Source organism: Sinohyriopsis cumingii, chromosome 6, assembly GCF_028554795.1.
Source record: "Sinohyriopsis cumingii isolate HCF-2022 chromosome 6, ASM2855479v2, whole genome shotgun sequence".
Classification (NCBI taxonomy): Eukaryota; Metazoa; Mollusca; class Bivalvia; order Unionida; family Unionidae; genus Sinohyriopsis; species Sinohyriopsis cumingii.
Genome location: NC_142966.1, coordinates 153,051,211 through 153,072,727, shown reverse-complemented (window position 1 = coordinate 153,072,727; position 21,517 = coordinate 153,051,211). Strand labels below are relative to the sequence as shown.

Sequence of the window (21,517 nt, the reverse complement as noted above, 5' to 3'; positions counted from 1 at the left end):
ATCTGCAGCACATAATAAAAATTGCTGGCTGTTAAATCAATTCAACTGAATTAGTCTGAAGACATATAAAAAGAAAACAACTTTGTGAATTTTACACAGTCTTTAAGTCACTGTGTATACTGCTGTACATAAGGAAGAAAAACAATGAAAAATGAGAAACATACATCATTAGTACTGACAAGCCACGACATCTCTGTCCCTGATGCCAGCTGTCCATCCACATAGCATCTGATCTCAGACTTGCTCCATCGGTTATAAACATGCACAACTGACACCATGTACCACTAAAACAGAGAACAAGTTTATCAAAATAACAAAACACATGGACATAGATTTTCTTTTTTAAGCTTGAGAGGTGTTCAAATGCTAAACTTTGAATCTCAATTTCACTATACTGCAGATAACAATACTGAAAACACATTAATTTCATCAGCTTTGTATGTCAATCAGATATGCAATTTACAATGAAACAGGTATATATATATATATATAATCTGTAGCAAGCAAAGACAGATCATGATACATATGATCTGTAGCAAGCAAAGACAGATCATGATACATATAATCTGTAGCAAGCAAAGACAGAACAGGTATATATATAATCTGTAGCAAGCAAAGACAGATCATGATACATAAAATCTGTACCAAGCAAAGACAGATCATGATACATATAATCTGTAGCAAGCAAAGACAGATCATGATACATAAAATCTGTACCAAGCAAAGACAGATCATGATACATATAATCTGTAGCAAGCAAAGACAGAACAGGTATGTATATAATCTGTAGCAAGCAAAGACAGATCATGATACATAAAATCTGTAGCAAGCAAAGACAGATCATGATACATATAATCTGTAGCGAGCAAAGACAGATCATGATACATAAAATCTGTAGCAAGCAAAGACAGATCATGATACATAAAATCTGTAGCAAGCAAAGACAGATCATGATACATATAATCTGTAGCAAGCAAAGACAGATCATGATACATATAATCTGTAGCAAGCAAAGACAGAACAGGTATATATATATATATATATATATATATATATATAATCTGTAGCAAGCAAAGGCAGATCATGATACAGAGCAAAGTACAGTGATCGACATCGTATACAGTCACCCCTTCTGCAAGGAGAAAGTAGCCTTATAAAATGGGTGGCCTTTCAGGGGACTAAATTTTTTGTGAAAAGTATATGTCATGTATGTAGTAAGAAAGCTACATACTTTAAAGCATTTAAAATCTTCATTTAAAAGTAACATTAATTGTTAAATGGTTCTTTTTGTCTTAAGAACAGACTTTTTTCAACTGAACATACATTAAGAGTTTTTATTCTAGACATAAGTGAGAAATGCAAATGGGGTATTGTTGTCATGCACATTTCAAAACCACTAAAAAAATGTCATGTAATTCTTGGTATATATGATTAATCCTCTTTCCATTTGTTCTATTTTCTCATTGTTGTTGGATATTCTCTTTATCTGTTATGTCATTTATTTGAGTCCTTTCCGCTTAAAATTACTCGATTGCTCGGCAAGCTCCCCCCCATGTCATTGAGTCAAAAGTAACAAGTTTCCGTTCACATGATGACATGCTAAAGTTTTGTAATGATTTATTCCAGTGTTGCTAATTGTACAGTACTGCACATGATTTTTGGGTCTTTGGTTCTGTTTTGTTCAAGGTTAATTTCTCACTGAATCCACAAAATCTATATTTAGCCTATACCGACCATGTTATGATCTTGGCAATTATGACTGACTGTAACTGTCAAAGAGAGGAACTCGACATCTGTGTGAAGCTCAAAACTTTATCATGACAATGTTTAGCCATTTCCTGTAAATGTCGGCTTTTACAGATAATGATATAATATTAATCTTAGTGTTACATGTACTTTTGCCAACACTTCTTTCAGTAATGAAAACCTGACATTGAGAGACACGTATCAGTAGAGTTGATTAGATTACCTACCTTATCATATAAATTAATTACTGGTTCTAGCCACATTTAAAATAAATTGTGGCCGTTTGTGAGGGGAACATCTTATATTTTTGTACTAATATGCTTGCTGCTGGTTGCATTAGAGAAGTGGCCATTCTTGAGGGGTACTTTTGAAGACAAACTCATTGGTGGCAAAGGATTTTTACCATAAAAAAGCGGGTGGCCGCTGATCAGGGGGGCACTCAAGAGGGGGACCACTGTACTGTCAATTCATTATTTTTGTGTGGTATGAATTTTTTTAATTTTGGTGCTGCTACAAACCACAAATTTAAAGACACAATGAACAATTATCTGCTATGGGGGAAATAATAGGTCTCCCCACCTAATCCATGAATTATAAAACTAAAACATTATTTTCCATAAAACATTGAAAATTATATACATAAAAATAAGTGAGTTGAGAGAAAGTAGAGAAAAGTTGAAGATACACAGTGAGGTAAAAGATAGTCTGAGAGAATAAAGAAAGAAGAAGAATGAATTTATATGATGCCTCTACCCCATTTCACAACAAATTTCTTACTCCAAATAAGTGAATCCAAATTCTACAACTACTGAAACATTTACATACAGGCCACAGTCATATCCGAAAATTTACAGTCTTACATCTCACATCGTTTAGAATTTACAAACGTAAATCAATATATCCAATGATTTATATTCTCTATCTTGTATGGTTGAGAATTTACATACATGAATCAATTATATGAAATGATTTGTATTCTCTGTATGGTTTAGAATTTACATACATGTATCAACACCATTAATGATTTATATTCTTTATCTTGTATGGTTGAGAATTTACATACATGAATCAATCATATCCAATGATTTGTATTCTCTGTATGGTTTAGAATTTACATACATGTATCAACATCTCTAATGATTTGTATTCTCTATGTTGCATGGTTTAGAAATTACATACATGCATTAATCATATCCAACAATTTACCTTTTATATCAAGCATGCTTTGAAATTTATAGGCCTATACAGAAAGTATTGTTATCTTCTATTAGATAGCACTTCCAGGCAGTAAGAATGTTAACAATAAACAACAGTGTCATTATGACAGGTTAAGTAATCATAAAGAGAAATGCCATCACATGAAAGATATTGTTGCATTTGTAAGAATTATGGTGTAAAAAATTGTGGGAAGAAGGTTTCCATGCATTGTCTTGTGGCCGAGAATCGCATACAAAAAGTATGGATTAAACAACGCAAAAATGTGAGACCAAACTTTATGTATGTCAACAATGACCAAACAAGAATTTGTTCCCAACATTTTAACAGGAAGACAGGACCATCAAAATAAAATAATCTACCAACTATATTGCAAATGACAATCTTTTCACTAGCATGGGTTACAAGAAGTATTATTAAAGCAAGTTAATGCTGTGTATACTATTTACCCTGCCTGTTTGTATCAATTATGATTACAGATGGCAAATAAAAAGAAGTCCAGGTGGTGAATAAACACAACTGGTAGCTAGCAATAAACTCATTATCTGAACTTCCAGGGAAGGATATAAAATTCAAAGGTTATCTTATTACAAAGCAAGCTGAACCCAGAAGCTGACTTTTGATTCTTTTAATTATGCCTACATATATATATATATATATATATATACACACACACACACAAAGTTGGTCAACATTGGGAAGCCATCTTTGGTTCCTTTTTCATTGGCATAAATGGGAATTTAACCAATAAATTAAAACAATGGAACAGTTTTAAAGCAACAAATCTAGTGCCTTGTGTATGGGCATCAAATTATGTTCGCACCCTATCATAAATTGATTATGTCCGTATACACAATGTTTACATTATCAATATTGATTTCACTGAGGTACTTTTCATCCTCTTGGTTAATGCTCATTTTCTGTTACTACCAGGAAGTACGAAAATGTGCGCCACCTGTGAAAAATAACTAAGGGGGAAATTTTTTTATGTAAAAGCATATATATATGCATTACATATACCCAATGATTTGCATTCTCTATCTTGCACGGTTTAGAATTTACATATGTGCATAAATCATATCCAATGATTTGTATTCTCTGCATGGTTTACAATTTAGATCAATGCATCAATCATATCCAACAATTTACAGTCTATATCTAGCATGCTTTGGAATTTATAAAAAATGCATACATCATATTGATTTGTATTCTCTAACTTGTATGGTTAAGAATTTACATACATACATCAATCCTATCCATTGACTTTACAGTCTATATCTTGCATGGTTTAGAATTTACATACATGCATCAATCCTATCCACAGTCTTACAGTCTATATCTTGCATGGTTTAGAATTTACATACATCCATCAATCCTATCCATTGACTTTACAGTCTATATCTTGCATGGTTTAGAATTTACATACATCCATCAATCCTATTCACAGGCTTACAGTCGATATTTTGCATGGTTTAGAATTTACATACATGCATCAATCCTATCCATAGACTCACAGTCTATATCTTGCATGGTTTAGAATTTACATACATGCATCAATCCTATTCATAGACTTACAGTCTATATCTTGCATCATTTAGAATTTACATACATGCATCAATCCTATCCATAGACTCACAGTCTATATCTTGCATGGTTTAGAATTTACATACATGCATCAATCCTATCCATAGACTCACAGTCTGTATCTTGCGTGGTTTAGAATTTACATACATGCATCAATCCTATTCATAGATTCACAGTCTATATATTGCATGGTTTAGAATTTAGATACATGCATCAATCCTATTCATAGACTTACAGTCTATATCTGGCATGGTTTAGAATTTACATACATGCATCAATCCTATCCATAGACTTACAGTCTATATCTTGCATGGTTTAGAATATAGATACATGCATCAATCCTATCCATAGACTCACAGTCTATATCTTGCATGGTTTAGAATTTACATACATGCATCAATCCTATCCACAGTCTTACAGTCTATATCTTGCATGGTTTAGAATTTACATACATCCATCAATCCTATCCATTGACTTTACAGTCTATATCTTGCATCATTTAGAATTTACATACATGCATCAATCCTATTCATAGACTCACAGTCTATATCTTGCATGGTTTAGAATTTACATACATGCATCAATCCTATTCATAGACTCACAGTCAATATCTTGCATGGTTTAGAATTTACATACATCCATCAATCCTATCCATTGACTTTACAGTCTATATCTTGCATCATTTAGAATTTACATACATGCATCAATCCTATTCATAGACTTACAGTCTATATCTTGCATGGTTTAGAATTTACATACATCCATCAATCCTATCCATTGACTTTACAGTCTATATCTTGCATGGTTTAGAATATACATACATGCATCAATCCTATCCATAGACTTACAGTCTATATTTTGCATGGTTTAGAATTTACATACATGCATCAATCCTATCCATAGACTTACAGTCTATATCTTGCATCGTTTAGAATTTACATACATGCATCAATCCTATTCATAGACTTAGTCTATATCTTGCATGGTTTAGAATTTACATACATGCATCAATCCTATCCATAGACTTACAGTCTATATCTTGCATCGTTTAGAATTTACATACATGCATCAATCCTATCCATAGACTTACAGTCTATATTTTGCATGGTTTAGAATTTACATACATGCATCAATCCTATCCATAGACTTACAGTCTATATCTTGCATCATTTAGAATTTACATACATGCATCAATCCTATTCATAGACTTAGTCTATATCTTGCATGGTTTAGAATTTACATACATTCATCAATCCTATTCATAGACTTACAGTCTATATCTTGCATGGTTTAGAACTTACATACATGCATCAATCATATTCATAGACTTACAGTCTATATCTTGCAATGTTTAGAATTTACATACATCCATCAATCCTATCCATTGACTTTACAGTCTATATCTTGCATCATTTAGAATTTACATACATGCATCAATCCTATTCATAGACTCACAGTCTATATCTTGCATGGTTTAGAATTTACATACATTCATCAATCCTATTCATAGACTTACAGTCTATATCTTGCATGGTTTAGAACTTACATACATGCATCAATCATATTCATAGACTTACAGTCTATATCTTGCATGGTTTAGAATTTACATACATCCATCAATCCTATCCATTGACTTTACAGTCTATATCTTGCATCATTTAGAATTTACATACATGCATCAATCCTATTCATAGACTTACAGTCTATATCTTGCATGGTTTAGAACTTACATACATGCATCAATCATATTCATAGACTTACAGTCTATATCTTGCATGGTTTAGAATATACATGCATGCATCAATCCTATCCACAGACTTACAGTCTATATCTTGCATGGTTTAAAATTTACATACATCCATCAATCCTATCCATTGACTTTACAGTCTATATCTTGCATCATTTAGAATTTACATACATGCATCAATCCTATCCACAGACTTACAGTCTATATCTTGCATGGTTTAGAATTTACATACATCCATCAATCCTATCCATTGACTTTACAGTCTATATCTTGCATCATTTAGAATTTACATACATTCATCAATCCTATCCATTGACTTACAGTCTATATCTTGCATCATTTAGAATTTACATACATCCATCAATCCTATCCATTGACTTTACAGTCTATATCTTGCATGGTTTAGAATTTATATACATGCATCAATCCTATCCACAGTCTTACAGTCTATATCTTGCATGGTTTAGAATTTACATACATCCATCAATCCTATTCATAGATTCACAGTTTATATATTGCATGGTTTAGAATTTAGATACATGCATCAATCCTATTCATAGACTTACAGTCTATATCTGGCATGGTTTAGAATTTAGATACATGCATCAATCCTATCCATAGACTTACAGTCTATATCTTGTATGGTTTAGAATATACATACATGCATCAATCCTATCCATAGACTCACAGTCTATATCTTGCATGGTTTAGAATTTACATACATGCATCAATCCTATTCATAGACTTACAGTCTATATCTTGCATGGTTTAGAATTTACATACATCCATCAATCCTATCCATTGACTTTACAGTCTATATCTTGCATCATTTAGAATTTACATACATACATCAATCCTATCCATTGACTTACAGTCTATATCTTGCATGGTTTAGAATTTACATACATTCATCAATCCTATCCATAGACTCACAGTCTATATCTTGCATGGTTTAGAATTTACATACATGCATCAATCCTATTCATAGACTTACAGTCTATATCTTGCATGGTTTAGAATTTACATACATCCATCAATCCTATCCATTGACTTTACAGTCTATATCTTGCATCATTTAGAATTTACATACATACATCAATCCTATCCATAGACTTACAGTCTATATCTTGCATGGTTTAGAATTTACATACATTCATCAATCCTATCCATAGACTCACAGTCTATATCTTGCATGGTTTAGAATTTACATACATGCATCAATCCTATTCATAGACTTACAGTCTATATCTTGCATGGTTTAGAATTTACATACATTCATCAATCCTATTCATAGACTTACAGTCTATATCTTGCATGGTTTAGAATTTACATACATGCATCAATCCTATCCACAGTCTTACAGTCTATATCTTGCATGGTTTAGAATTTACATACATCCATCAATCCTATCCATTGACTTTACAGTCTATATCTTGCATGGTTTAGAATTTACATACATTCATCAATCCTATTCATAGACTTACAGTCTATATCTTGCATGGTTTAGAATTTACATACATGCATCAATCCTATCCACAGTCTTACAGTCTATATCTTGCATGGTTTAGAATTTACATACATCCATCAATCCTATCCATTGACTTTACAGTCTATATTTTGCATGGTTTAGAATTTACATACATGCATCAATCCTATCCATAGACTCACAGTCTATATCTTGCATGGTTTAGAATTTACATACATGCATCAATCCTATCCATAGACTTACAGTCTATATCTTGCATGGTTTAGAATTTACATACATGCATCAATCCTATCCACAGTCTTACAGTCTATATCTTGCATGGTTTAGAATTTACATACATCCATCAATCCTATCCATTGACTTTACAGTCTATATTTTGCATGGTTTAGAATTTACATACATGCATCAATCCTATCCATAGACTCACAGTCTATATCTTGCATGGTTTAGAATTTACATACATGCATCAATCCTATCCATAGACTTACAGTCTATATCTTGCATGGTTTAGAATTTACATACATCCATCAATCCTATCCATTGACTTTACAGTCTATATCTTGCATGGTTTAGAATTTACATACATGCATCAATCCTATTCATAGACTCACAGTCTATATTTTGCATGGTTTAGAATTTACATACATGCATCAATCCTATTCATAGATTCACAGTCTATATATTGCATGGTTTAGAATTTAGATACATGCATCAATCCTATTCATAGACTTACAGTCTATATCTGGCATGGTTTAGAATTTACATACATGCATCAATCCTATCCATAGACTCACAGTCTATATCTTGCATGGTTTAGAATTTACATACATGCATCAATCCTATTCATAGACTTACAGTCTATATTTTGCATGGTTTAGAATTTACATACATGCATCAATCCTATTCATAGATTCTCAGTCTATATATTGCATGGTTTAGAATTTAGATACATGCATCAATCCTATTCATAGACTTACAGTCTATATCTGGCATGGTTTAGAATTTACATACATGCATCAATCCTATTCATAGACTCACAGTCAATATCTTGCATGGTTTAGAATTTACATACATCCATCAATCCTATCCATTGACTTTACAGTCTATATCTTGCATCATTTAGAATTTACATACATGCATCAATCCTATTCATAGACTCACAGTCTATATCTTGCATGGTTTAGAATTTACATACATCCATCAATCCTATCCATTGACTTTACAGTCTATATCTTGCATGGTTTAGAATATACATACATGCATCAATCCTATCCACAGTCTTACAGTCTATATCTTGCATGGTTTAAAATTTACATACATCCATCAGTCCTATCCATAGACTGACAGTCTATATCTTGCATGGTTTAGAATTTACATACATTCATCAATCCTATCCATAGACTTACAGTCTATATCTTGCATCATTTAGAATTTACATAAATGCATCAATCCTATCCATAGACTTACAGTCTATATCTTGCATGGTTTAGAATTTACATACATGCATCAATCCTATCCATTGACTCACAGTCTATATCTTGCATGGTTTAGAATTTACATACATGCATCAATCCTATCCATTGACTTTACAGTCTATATCTTGCATCGTTTAGAATATACATACATGCATCAATCCTATCCGTAGACTTACAGTCTATATCTTGCATGGTTTAGAATTTACATACATGCATCAATCCTATCCACAGTCTTACAGTCTATATCTTGCATGGTTTAGAATTTACATACATCCATTAATCCGATCCATTGACTTTACAGTCTATATCTTGCATCATTTAGAATTTACATACATGCATCAATCCTATTCATAGACTCACAGTCTATATCTTGCATCATTTAGAATTTACATACATGTATCAATCCTATCCATAGACTTACAGTCTATATCTTGCATGGTTTAGAATATACACACATGCATCAATCCTATCCATAGACTCACAGTCTATATCTTGCATGGTTTAGAATATACATACATGCATCAATCCTATCCATAGACTTACAGTCTATATCTTGCATGGTTTAGAATATACATACATGCATCAATCCTATCCATAGACTTACAGTCTATATCTGGCATCCTTTAGAATTTACATACATGCATCAATCCTATTCATAGACTCACAGTCTATATCTTGCATGGTTTAGAATTTACATACATGCATCAATCCTATTCATAGACTCACAGTCTATATCTTGCATCATTTAGAATATACATACATGCATCAATCCTATCCATAGACTTACAGTCTATATCTTGCATGGTTTAGAATTTTGCATACATACATCAATCCTATCCACAGACTTACAGTCTATATCTTGCATCATTTAGAATTTACATACATGCATAAATCCTATTCATAGACTCACAGTCTATATCTTGCAAGGTTTAGAATTTACATACATGCATCAATCCTATCCATACACTTACAGTCTATATCTTGCATGGTTTAGAATTTACATACATTCATCAATCCTATCCATAGACTTACAGTCTATATCTTGCATCATTTAGAATTTACATACATGCATCAATCCTATCCATAGACTTACAGTCTATATCTGGCATCCTTTAGAATTTACATACATGCATCAATCCTATCCATAGACTTACAGTCTATATCTTGCATGGTTTAGAATTTACATACATCCATCAATCCTATCCATTGACTTTACAGTCTATATCTTGCATCATTTAGAATTTACATACATGCATCAATCCTATCCATTGACTTTACTGTCTATATCCTGCATCGTTTAGAATTTACATACATGCATCAATCCTATCCATTGACTTACAGTCTATATCTTGCATCATTTAGAATTTACATACATGCATCAATCCTATCCATTGACTGACAGTCTATACCTTGCATGGTTTAGAATTTACATGCATGCATCAATCCTATCCATAGACTTACAGTCTATATCTTGCATCATTTAGAATTTACATACATGCATCAATCCTATTCATAGACTCACAGTCTATATCTTGCATCATTTAGAATTTACATACATGTATCAATCCTATCCATAGACTTACAGTCTATATCTTGCATGGTTTAGAATATACACACATGCATCAATCCTATCCATAGACTCACAGTCTATATCTTGCATGGTTTAGAATATACATACATGCATCAATCCTATCCATAGACTTACAGTCTATATCTTGCATGGTTTAGAATATACATACATGCATCAATCCTATCCATAGACTTACAGTCTATATCTGGCATCCTTTAGAATTTACATACATGCATCAATCCTATTCATAGACTCACAGTCTATATCTTGCATGGTTTAGAATTTACATACATGCATCAATCCTATTCATAGACTCACAGTCTATATCTTGCATCATTTAGAATATACATACATGCATCAATCCTATCCATAGACTTACAGTCTATATCTTGCATGGTTTAGAATTTTGCATACATACATCAATCCTATCCACAGACTTACAGTCTATATCTTGCATCATTTAGAATTTACATACATGCATAAATCCTATTCATAGACTCACAGTCTATATCTTGCAAGGTTTAGAATTTACATACATGCATCAATCCTATCCATACACTTACAGTCTATATCTTGCATGGTTTAGAATTTACATACATTCATCAATCCTATCCATAGACTTACAGTCTATATCTTGCATCATTTAGAATTTACATACATGCATCAATCCTATCCATAGACTTACAGTCTATATCTGGCATCCTTTAGAATTTACATACATGCATCAATCCTATCCATAGACTTACAGTCTATATCTTGCATGGTTTAGAATTTACATACATGCATCAATCCTATCCATAGACTTACAGTCTATATCTTGCATCATTTAGAATTTACATACATGCATCAATCCTATCCATAGACTTACAGTCTATATCTGGCATCCTTTAGAATTTACATACATGCATCAATCCTATCCATTGACTGACAGTCTATACCTTGCATGGTTTAGAATTTACATGCATGCATCAATCCTATCCATAGACTTACAGTCTATATCTTGCATCATTTAGAATTTACATACATTCATCAATCCTATCCATTGACTTACAGTCTGTATCTTGCATGGTTTAGAATTACATACATGCATCAATCCTATCCATAGACTTACAGTCTGTATCTTGCGTGGTTTAGAATTTGCATACATACATCAATCCTATCCACAGACTTACAGTCTATATCTTGCATGGTTTAGAATTTACATACATGCATCAATCCTATCCACAGACTTACAGTCTATATCTTGCATGGTTTAGAATTTACATACATTCATCAATCCTATCCATAGACTTACAGTCTATATCTTGCATCATTTAGAATTTACATACATACATCAATCCTATCAATAGACTTACAGTCTGTATCTTGCATGGTTTAGAATTACATACATGCATCAATCCTATCCATACACTTACAGGCTATATCTTGCATGGTTTAGAATTTACATGTTGTTGTTGTTGTGGGGTTTAATGCCATTTTTCAGCACGATAGGCTATACATGGCGGCCAGTATTAATGGTGGAGGATGAACCCGGAAAACCCCAGAAAGAACCACCGACCCACGAGAAGCTACTGGCAAGCTTTCTCACATGCCCACATTGGCTGAATCTTAGACTCGAACCGCCGCAGACAGAGGTGAGATGGCAGTGATCCGTAACGAAGAGCGCTTTAGACCACTCGGCCACTCGGGGCCCCTAGAATTTACATACATGCATCAATCCTATCCATAGACTTACAGTCTATATCTTGCATCATTTAGAATATACATACATGCATCAGTCCTATCCATTGACTTACAGTCTATATCTTGCATCGTTTAGAATTTACATACATTCTTCAATCCTATCCATAGACTCACAGTCTATATCTTGCATTGTTTAGAATGCACATACATGCAACAATCCTATCCATACACTTACAGTCTATATCTTGCATCGTTTAGAATTTACATACATGCATCAATCCTATCCATAGACTCACAGTCTATATCTTGCATGGTTTAGAATTTACATACATACATCAATCCTATCCATACACTTACAGTCTATATCTTGCATCGTTTAGAATTTACATACATGCATAAATCCTATCCATAGATTTACATTCTATGTCTTGCATCATTTAGAATCAGCTGCATATATGCACATGGATGGAGAGTTTAGATCACAAAGTCTTTTCCTGTTTTCTTCAAAAGCTCTATGAAATGGAAAGATGAGAACAGGAAGATGAGCCAGGAGATGAGAACATAAAGACGAGCCAAGAAACAAAAACAGGAAGATGCTGTTGATGCAAGTGAAAAATGATAAACACTGAACAAAAAGGTCCAAATACATGGACACGTGTCCACACTTAAATCACTAGTACACACCTTTCTTGGCTGAAACTCGTACTTGACACAGTGTTGAAAACCCTTGCCTTTGATCTTCATTGACGTGATAACTAATGAATTGCCAATAAAGTGACCTGAGTATCCAACCCCTTTGTTTGTACGGAAACTGGAAAATAAGAAACAACAATCAACGGAGAGTTGTCCCTACCTGAGACCAAAAGCAAAGACTCATGATTAAATGAAATAAAGAGTTCTTCAAAGGAACTTACAATGCTCTTCTAGCAATTTATTTCCCCCAAGAATCCACATTACGTCAGCTGCTTCTATTCTTATACTGTTTTTAACTGATGTACATGTAAACCAACTCAGATATTCCTGAGAAACACAAACAAAAAATCGATAATAATATTATCTAGTATTTTTAGTTAACATGTTCTGAAGACACCTTGAATATAGTAAAAAATTCTTTGTCATGACCTTTGACCTTGAATGTATCATGGACAGAAAATCACTCAACTTGTTTCAGTTATGGTCTAGATATGCTAAGCCTAATTAAATCTATAATTAATACATTTGGAGGCAAAATAAACAAGAAACTAGTTACTAAACAGGTATCATTTAAATATCCTACTGTAATATCCACACACTCGGTTTGATAAAAATTTGTTCATACTTTGTGTTACCATGCTCACAAGCCATTACACCTGAAATTCTGAGTCAAGACCTTTGACCTTAACTTCACTATCAGAATGCTATAAAACTGTTTATCAAAATCCAATCAAATATAAAATTTTGCCAAGATTCAGAGTTGTATCTGTAAAATTCACCCAACCCTATGTAAAATATGAAACTCTAGAGCTCCACCTTATATAGGTTACTTACTTCCCCTTGGATGGATAAAACCTCTGCCACAAAGCTGTAAATTTAGTGGTAAATTGCCATGCAAATTTTTATTTTATTTAGTCTGATTTATGCTCTTACATGTCTTTGGCACTATCTATCAAATTTGTTGAATGGAGTGCAACTAAATACAGGCTACACATATATAACTGACTAAACTTTCATAAGGCAACATTTCTTTATAAATGTTTAAATTGTAATATGAGAAAATGCATGGAGAAAATGTTTCACCAAATTCAGGGGTAATATAATTCAACATCATCCTCACCAAGTCGCTTGAAACCCCACCCCCTTGTTTAAGAAAATACTAAACAGTTTAGGTGTACTTTTTTAATATTCTGGAGCAAGGATATGAATCTCATTGCCTGTGCATGCTAAACCAGTAAAATCTGTTAAAAGTTTATGGAAGGAATATCTTGCATGTTTGACCCATGCTTTCTGAGTTATTATATTTCATGTGTTATTGTCACCTATCATTTCTCTGATGTGTTAATTAAGTGGCTATTTTTTTTTAAGCAATTAATGCCGGAAACTTAATTATGACACTGCCCAACTTTATGTTCCTGAACTAAAACTTTCTGACAAATAAATTAGACAAGGTTCTCAAGGAGACTAGATATATTTACATTCTAACTGAACTGCCCTTCTTAAATAAACAATTCAATTATTATCATTATTTTTATTATTAGGTACAATTTTAATGCACCTTAAACAACCTCAAAATTGAATATTTGCTGAATTCAGCTTCAAATATGATGTCTACAAAAATGGTGTCAAGCCGTCTAATTCACTTTTGTATTCAATGGAAGGCATGTATGTATATCTATGTCCCTGCATGAGCACAAAGACAAGAGAAAATAAAGTCTTTGCTATATGACATCCATACTTCAATCTCAATGCTTATTCAGAGTCACAATTTTATTTTGAATAGTCAATTCATGGTCAACAGAAGTAAAATAATTTAAGAGAGAGATAATATTACTATGAGTGAGGTAATATGTTGTTCCATGATTATTATAAATGAACGAGGTTTTATACAGCGACAATCCTGCACTAATTCAACTGCAGATATGTAAGCTTACCAAAAGAGAAAAGGTCTTTCCCTTTCTACATTAACCCCAGTCACTGGATCCAGTCGCAGCCAACAGGAAAAGGTCCAGCCGTTCTGATATGGCCAGTTCTTGATTGGTGGCAAGGATATGCACTGAAAAGACAGGTGAGCATTTACCTTAGAGTCTGTTTTAAACTTGAAAATTAATTTGCACCAAATTAGTCCGGTAAACTTTATTCCATATCTTTTGCAATCAGCATCATACCATCAAGTCTACTTTGGCTATAAAATGGAGCTCACAGACCACTCCAGTCAAAACATTTTAGTGGTCTTAATGACTGAACTAAATAGATTCCAAAGTAAATTCATGTTTTAAAAACTTACAAACAATGCAGTCTTTATGTATGACTTTCTGGTCATCAGATTAAATAATAATTTAAACAGAAAGGATTGTTCAATACCAATTTTGTGAAGTTATTCTAAAGAGTGGCAGTATGTTCTTTACACTGATTTCTCATGAAGTTTCTAGGTAGTCCAAAATCTTTGCATTACTAAATAAAACTATTATTAAAATGCTTGTGCTTTTGTTCGGTCTTCATACAAGCAATGAATGGCCTGCTTACAGTAGGAAAGTGGTCTCTTATTATCCAGCATAGCACTTCAATGAATTATCACAAGTATTCCAACACCTAATTATACCCAAAATGGATAATCAATGTGTCTTAATTATATAATTCACAATAACAAATACTTTGTTACACTTAACAATACGTTGTATGGGATCTTGCATCATGCAAAGTGAAGCAAAACTTTGCTCTGAGCTACCCAACTTCAAACTCCTTCATTGCCAGAGAAAAAGATAAAGTTGATCATTTCTTGGCCAACACCTGGAACAATTATGGAAGCAAATTCTGCATGTACAAGGTATGTGATGACACATGACAAATTCCAATTCCTGTTTCAGATTTATGCCTGGATGACACAAATAACATTTGGCTCTTTTTTGCCATGATAATTGCTTTACAATAGGACCATATATATATACATACATACATAAATACTTACATTTATATATAAACATAGTTCAAATATAAGTGCATAAAAAAAATTATTTGCCAACCTAAAACAAGTCTCCCTGTGATCTCAAACTTCTCTTAAACATAAATGCATGTAGAATAGTATCTGCCAAACTAAAACAAGTCTCCCTGGCATCTCAAACTTATCTCAAGTAAAAGTGCATTTAGAAAATTATTTGGCAATCAAAACTAAGTCTCCCTGTGATCTCAGATTTCTCTCAATTATAAATGCAAATAGAAAGTTATCTGACAACCCAAACCATGTCTCCCTGTGATCTCAAATTTCTTAAGTGCATATAGAAGATTTGCCTATCAAAACAAAGTCTCCCTGTGATCTCAAACTTCTCTCAATTATAAGTGCATACAGAACATTATCTGCCAATCGAAACCCTGTCTCCCCATGATCTCAAGCTTCTCCCTCTTGGCATCTGGAGGAAGAAAGAAGCAACTATTCCCTAAATTCTGACCTAGCGTAAGCCCTCTGTTGGGACTGCCAAATTCATATTAGTTTTCTTTTTTATGAGCAAGAAACGTATACTGCAGCATTATACTTTTATCAATGCCATCATAAATGAATGTAGAGTAAAATATAACACTATGGAGAAAATGCAGCGAAGATAACGCTATCATACATCAATCACTGTATATTTTTGGAAGATACAGTCAAACCCACTTATCTCGACATCAGTTATTTCAAGAACCTGTGTATGTCAACTGTTTTGATCCGGTCCCAAAAAAATCCTTCTTTGTTATGCTATTTTGTCACTGTTTATGTTGACCTCTGTTAAGTCGATAACTCCGTTATGTCGGGCATAAGTTAAGGTCTGAAGCAACAAGTGAACCCGCTTAATTCAAGGAAATCTAACTTTTAATGTCCATCTCAGAAAATGTTTACAAGAAATAATCTGGCATTTCCACAACTACTGGTACCTCCTACCAGCAAGGATGGAAAAGTCGGTACATGACCAAATTTGTTTGGTACAAGTGCTAATCAACTATACTCATCAATGCATGGTTTATCGCCTGCATAGAGTGGAGAAAATCATATTGTAAGTAAGGAATTGGAAAAATGCATTTCTGACCTTTACAGGACCTTATCACATGTCAACACCACAACAATAAATTTCCTTCCACACAGCATGGCAAATTTGATCTTATCTGTAACTCAGAAAATCATCAGGCCAACATCATTAAATGTAGCTAAAAATACCTATTTGTTTTACACAATATATTAAAAATTTTTTAGGTACTTTAGATATATTTAATGATGCTGACCTGAAAATTTACAAAGTTACTATCAGGATAAAATTCATAATGCTTTGTGGAACAACTACAGAGTAATCCCATTCCAATACTGTCATGATCAGTCACCAACTTAATCCCTACACAATTATAAAGTAAATAGTTAAAGTGTTTTTATGCTTGGTGTGAAACGTGTGTGTGTGTGATTAGGACTTTTAACATAGCTTTAACAATTTTTCAGTCATATTGCTACGATGTCTGCAGTGTGGCAGTTCATAGTGATGTCTTGCACTAAGGCATCATGCCACATACATGTAGTATGATGTCCCACCATGTCACATTATCCTGACACAAGGCCGACCAGTCCTAGCACTAACCTCTTAATGCTGAGCGCCTAGCGAGGCAGCTGTTAGTACCATTTTTGTAAGTCTTTGGTATGACTCGGCCGGGGTTCAAACCCATGACCTCCTGCTTCTGAGGTGGACGCTCTAACCACTAGGCCACCAGAGCGGTGTGAATGTAAGCCTTCAAATTCAGCATTGTTAGATCACATGACTTACAACTGTCTATAAATAGAAACCAGTCAAATAACAAAACCAAACTGGTACAAGATGTTTTTAATTTGTTTTGAACAAGCGTCAATAAAATCACCAGAGGTATTTTTATTTTTTTTAAAATTGCCATATTTTAAATGAAGTTGTCAATTGCTGTACCAGGATTACAGATTCTTCAGTGCAAACAGAATGAAGCAGAAAGTGATCAATGTCGTGTCTATGAAACAGAAAGGAGTGCTTTCATATGTTTTATCTTAAATCGAATATTAAAGCCTTGCAATCCATCAAAGAGATTAGCTGACTCTTCTTCTGGGGCTGTGTTATTGCTGACAGTCACTGACCAAGGTCAGAAGGGATATGGGATTACAACTGTATGAACAGAATAAGTTGACTTCTTACAGAATTTTATGTTGAGAGAGTTAACTTTAAAGCCTTGAAACACATTTTACAGTTTGTCAGTCTTTTTCTGGTTCAAGGGCAAATTTTATCAGTAAAAACCGGTATATACAGATGTAACGAAACCTCTGATGATCAACAAAAGTGACTGATTTTTGATTTTCATGCACAATATTGGTCAGTTACATTTTGCTACTAGTCACAAGCCAACAATAACAACAACAAAAATACTTTAAAAAAAGTATAATCTTACATGTACATGTACTTATATTGGCATAGATTTTGGTTAGTTTGAGAAAACTCGTCTTGCTGAGGCTACTAAAGTGATGAGGCTATTCACGTGCTATTTAAACCACTGACATTGTTACAGTAACTTAAGTGATGCAAAAATGCATGACTTGTTACTTAGTCTCATTTAAAAGACATCCAATCTTTTATCGGCAACCTGGCATGACTGAATTATTATTTTTATTGTGCATTAGAAAATGCCGTTTGTTTTAGAAACGAAATTCCTCAGTTTTTACCCCCAATGTAATTGGGATAACTGGGTTTGACTGTGCAATATTCTTCATGTAGTATCTACCATAGTGATATCATATAGATACAATATTCTAGATATAGTATCTACACCACAGATATATTACAATATTCCTTACAAAGATACAATATTCTTGATATAATATCTACTGTAATGATATAGTACAGATACAGTGTTCTTGATACAGAATAAATACACGAGTTGCAATTAAGGAGTCATGGTGTTAAAAAAAAAAGATTCCACTTGCCCTAAATGGACATTTCTGTAAAAAATAATATAAAATCTGTATTTTCTGCCTTCTTATTACTTAAAAAAAAAAACTGGGGACAAGGTGCATCAAATTTTACATGACCCGCATCATATTTTACCTGTCTTGCTCTACCCTACAAAAAAGTTTCCAGTCATTTTAGAAATATTTAAATTTGATTCCTTACTGATCCTTTTTTCCCTGGAAAACTGAAGAACTCATCTGGTCCCTCACGCTGAGGCATGTCCTTTAAGACTGACAGTAACTTCACTGAGTGGCGAGGCTGAATTATAAAAATGTAGTTTTCATAACTTAACAAGTACTTTACAAATAAATGTCATAACTGAAAATATACTTAAATAAACAAATATGATGCCATTTTCTGGGTCCCACTTTACTGGTACAGCTCTTAGAATATCCCAGTCAGAATTGCAGTCCCTTCCTATTTAAAAAGAACATGATTCCAGTCTGAACTGCATTCCCTTTCTATTTAAAAAGAACATGATTCCAGTCTGAATTGCATCCCCTTTCTATTTAAAAAGAACATGATCCCAGTCTGAATTGCATTCTCTTCCTATTTAAAAAGAACGTGATCCCGGTCTGAATTGCAATCACTTCCTATTTAAAAAGAACATGATTGCAATCTGAATTGTATTCCCTTCTTTTTAAAAAGAACATCATCCCAGTCTGACTTGCATTCCCTTCTATTTAAAAAGAACATGATCCTTGTCTGATTCCTTGGTTAGAGGAACCATAGACAGGTGGAAAGAGATGATCCCAACCTTCCTTCTCCCTTCTAAGGAAGCCAAATAAAACCATAAAGATCTAACTAGGCAATGGAACCTATCTTGATCATCCCCAGTGCAGACTAGGGATCTAAAGGTTGCTGATTCAAAGCCAGAAAACTAGGTTGGCAAAGAAGAAAAACCAAATTATAAATAGCGATGAAACATAAAAAACCCTTCTCCAATGACAAGGCATGAAGCTTGCTCCTTCTCTTCAGTGACTCTAATGAGGCAGATAGGTAAAGTTCTCCAGGAAAACTACTCAAAATTTCATAAGTTGGTTTTGACAGCACCCAAAGAGCACAAAAGAGATTCCATCTGGCATTATTGAGTGAGATACTGGTCTCTGACATGCAAAATATCTGACAGCTGTTTTCCCCATCTCAAAATGCAAGTAATTTGCACAATTTGATCTTGGTAAAATACACAGAATGAGTTATTTTGCTGAAACCAGATATCTTCTTTCAATCTTGGTAACCTTGACATTTGACCTACTGACCCCAAATTTGACAGGTGCCATCCTTGTCTCAAATGCAAGCCATCCATAAGCCTGGCCATGGTTTACTATTTCATATGATTCAAGATAAATGTACAAACTTGTTTTCCTCATTGGAACTCTACTGACCCTGACCACTCATCTTAAAATTTGAAAATTAATAGATGTTTTACTTGTCTCTGACATAAACCATCCACAATGTTAAATCAAAGCATACTGTACAAAACTTTAGTTTCGCTGAGATATTTTTGTTCTTTCTTCCAGTCCTGCTGACCTTTTTCTTTGACCTTTTGACCCAAAAATGAACATACAAGTTTCTAGCATCCAACACAAGCCATCCACAAAGTCTAGCCAGTGTAACCGATAAATAACTCAAGATATCATGTAGAAACTAATTTTCTTCTTATAGCCATGGTAACCTTGACTTTTACTTCATAATCAATAGGTTTCTTCTGATCTCAGATGCAAGGTATTTGCAAAGATTGATCATGGCATCTGGTATACAAGTCAAATTAATGTTTGCAAACAGTTTCCTTTCTTCAGTATCTGTAAACTTGACCTATGACCTTTTGAATCCAAAAATGATAGACTTCTTCTTTGTTCTAAATGCAAGCCCTTCACATTGACAAAGTTTGGTAATGGCAGATTGTGGAAACTCAGGCTGTTGTGTGGAAACAAAATATGAATCATACTGACATCGTAACATGATATGCTTTGTCTAATGATGGTTATATTAAAAATTATATTTAAAATCAGAAATCTGGCAAATTCTAAATCAGAAATCTGGTAAATTCTAAATCAGAAATCTGGTAAATTCTAAATATGAGACAGACAGACTAATAAAAAGGATTTCCAGTAAATTCTTTCAACTATGAAACAGTGACACAATCAATAAATCCTAGCAATATGACATATTACAAAAGTAAAATTTACCCAACACCCATCTTGTGTTTTAAGAAAGCGAAACAGGGTCCGCAGTTCCTTGACAGTGATACTGTAGGCAGCCAATATTCCCAGCATATCCACTAAAAGATCTAAAAATAAATGAAAACAGAAATAACTCTTATCTTTTGAACAGAGT

General features: G+C 33.4%; 1 protein-coding gene across 4 annotated transcripts in view; it reads right to left on the bottom strand.

Moving 5' to 3' along the window:
- The window catches only part of LOC149798288 (neurobeachin-like), a 561,888-nt gene that overhangs the window by 493,376 nt on the left and 46,995 nt on the right, over nucleotides 1-21,517 (bottom strand). For all 4 annotated transcript variants that reach the window (XM_089963438.1, XM_089963435.1, XM_089963437.1 and 1 more), the window contains exons 4-8: nucleotides 21,370-21,470; nucleotides 19,343-19,438; nucleotides 15,134-15,255; nucleotides 13,191-13,317; nucleotides 165-284 (exon numbers count right to left, since the gene is read on the bottom strand). In XM_089963438.1, the coding sequence (XP_089819564.1) occupies nucleotides 165-284; nucleotides 13,191-13,317; nucleotides 15,134-15,255; nucleotides 19,343-19,438; nucleotides 21,370-21,470 (566 nt within the window). The remainder of the gene's footprint in view (nucleotides 1-164; nucleotides 285-13,190; nucleotides 13,318-15,133; nucleotides 15,256-19,342; nucleotides 19,439-21,369; nucleotides 21,471-21,517) is intronic.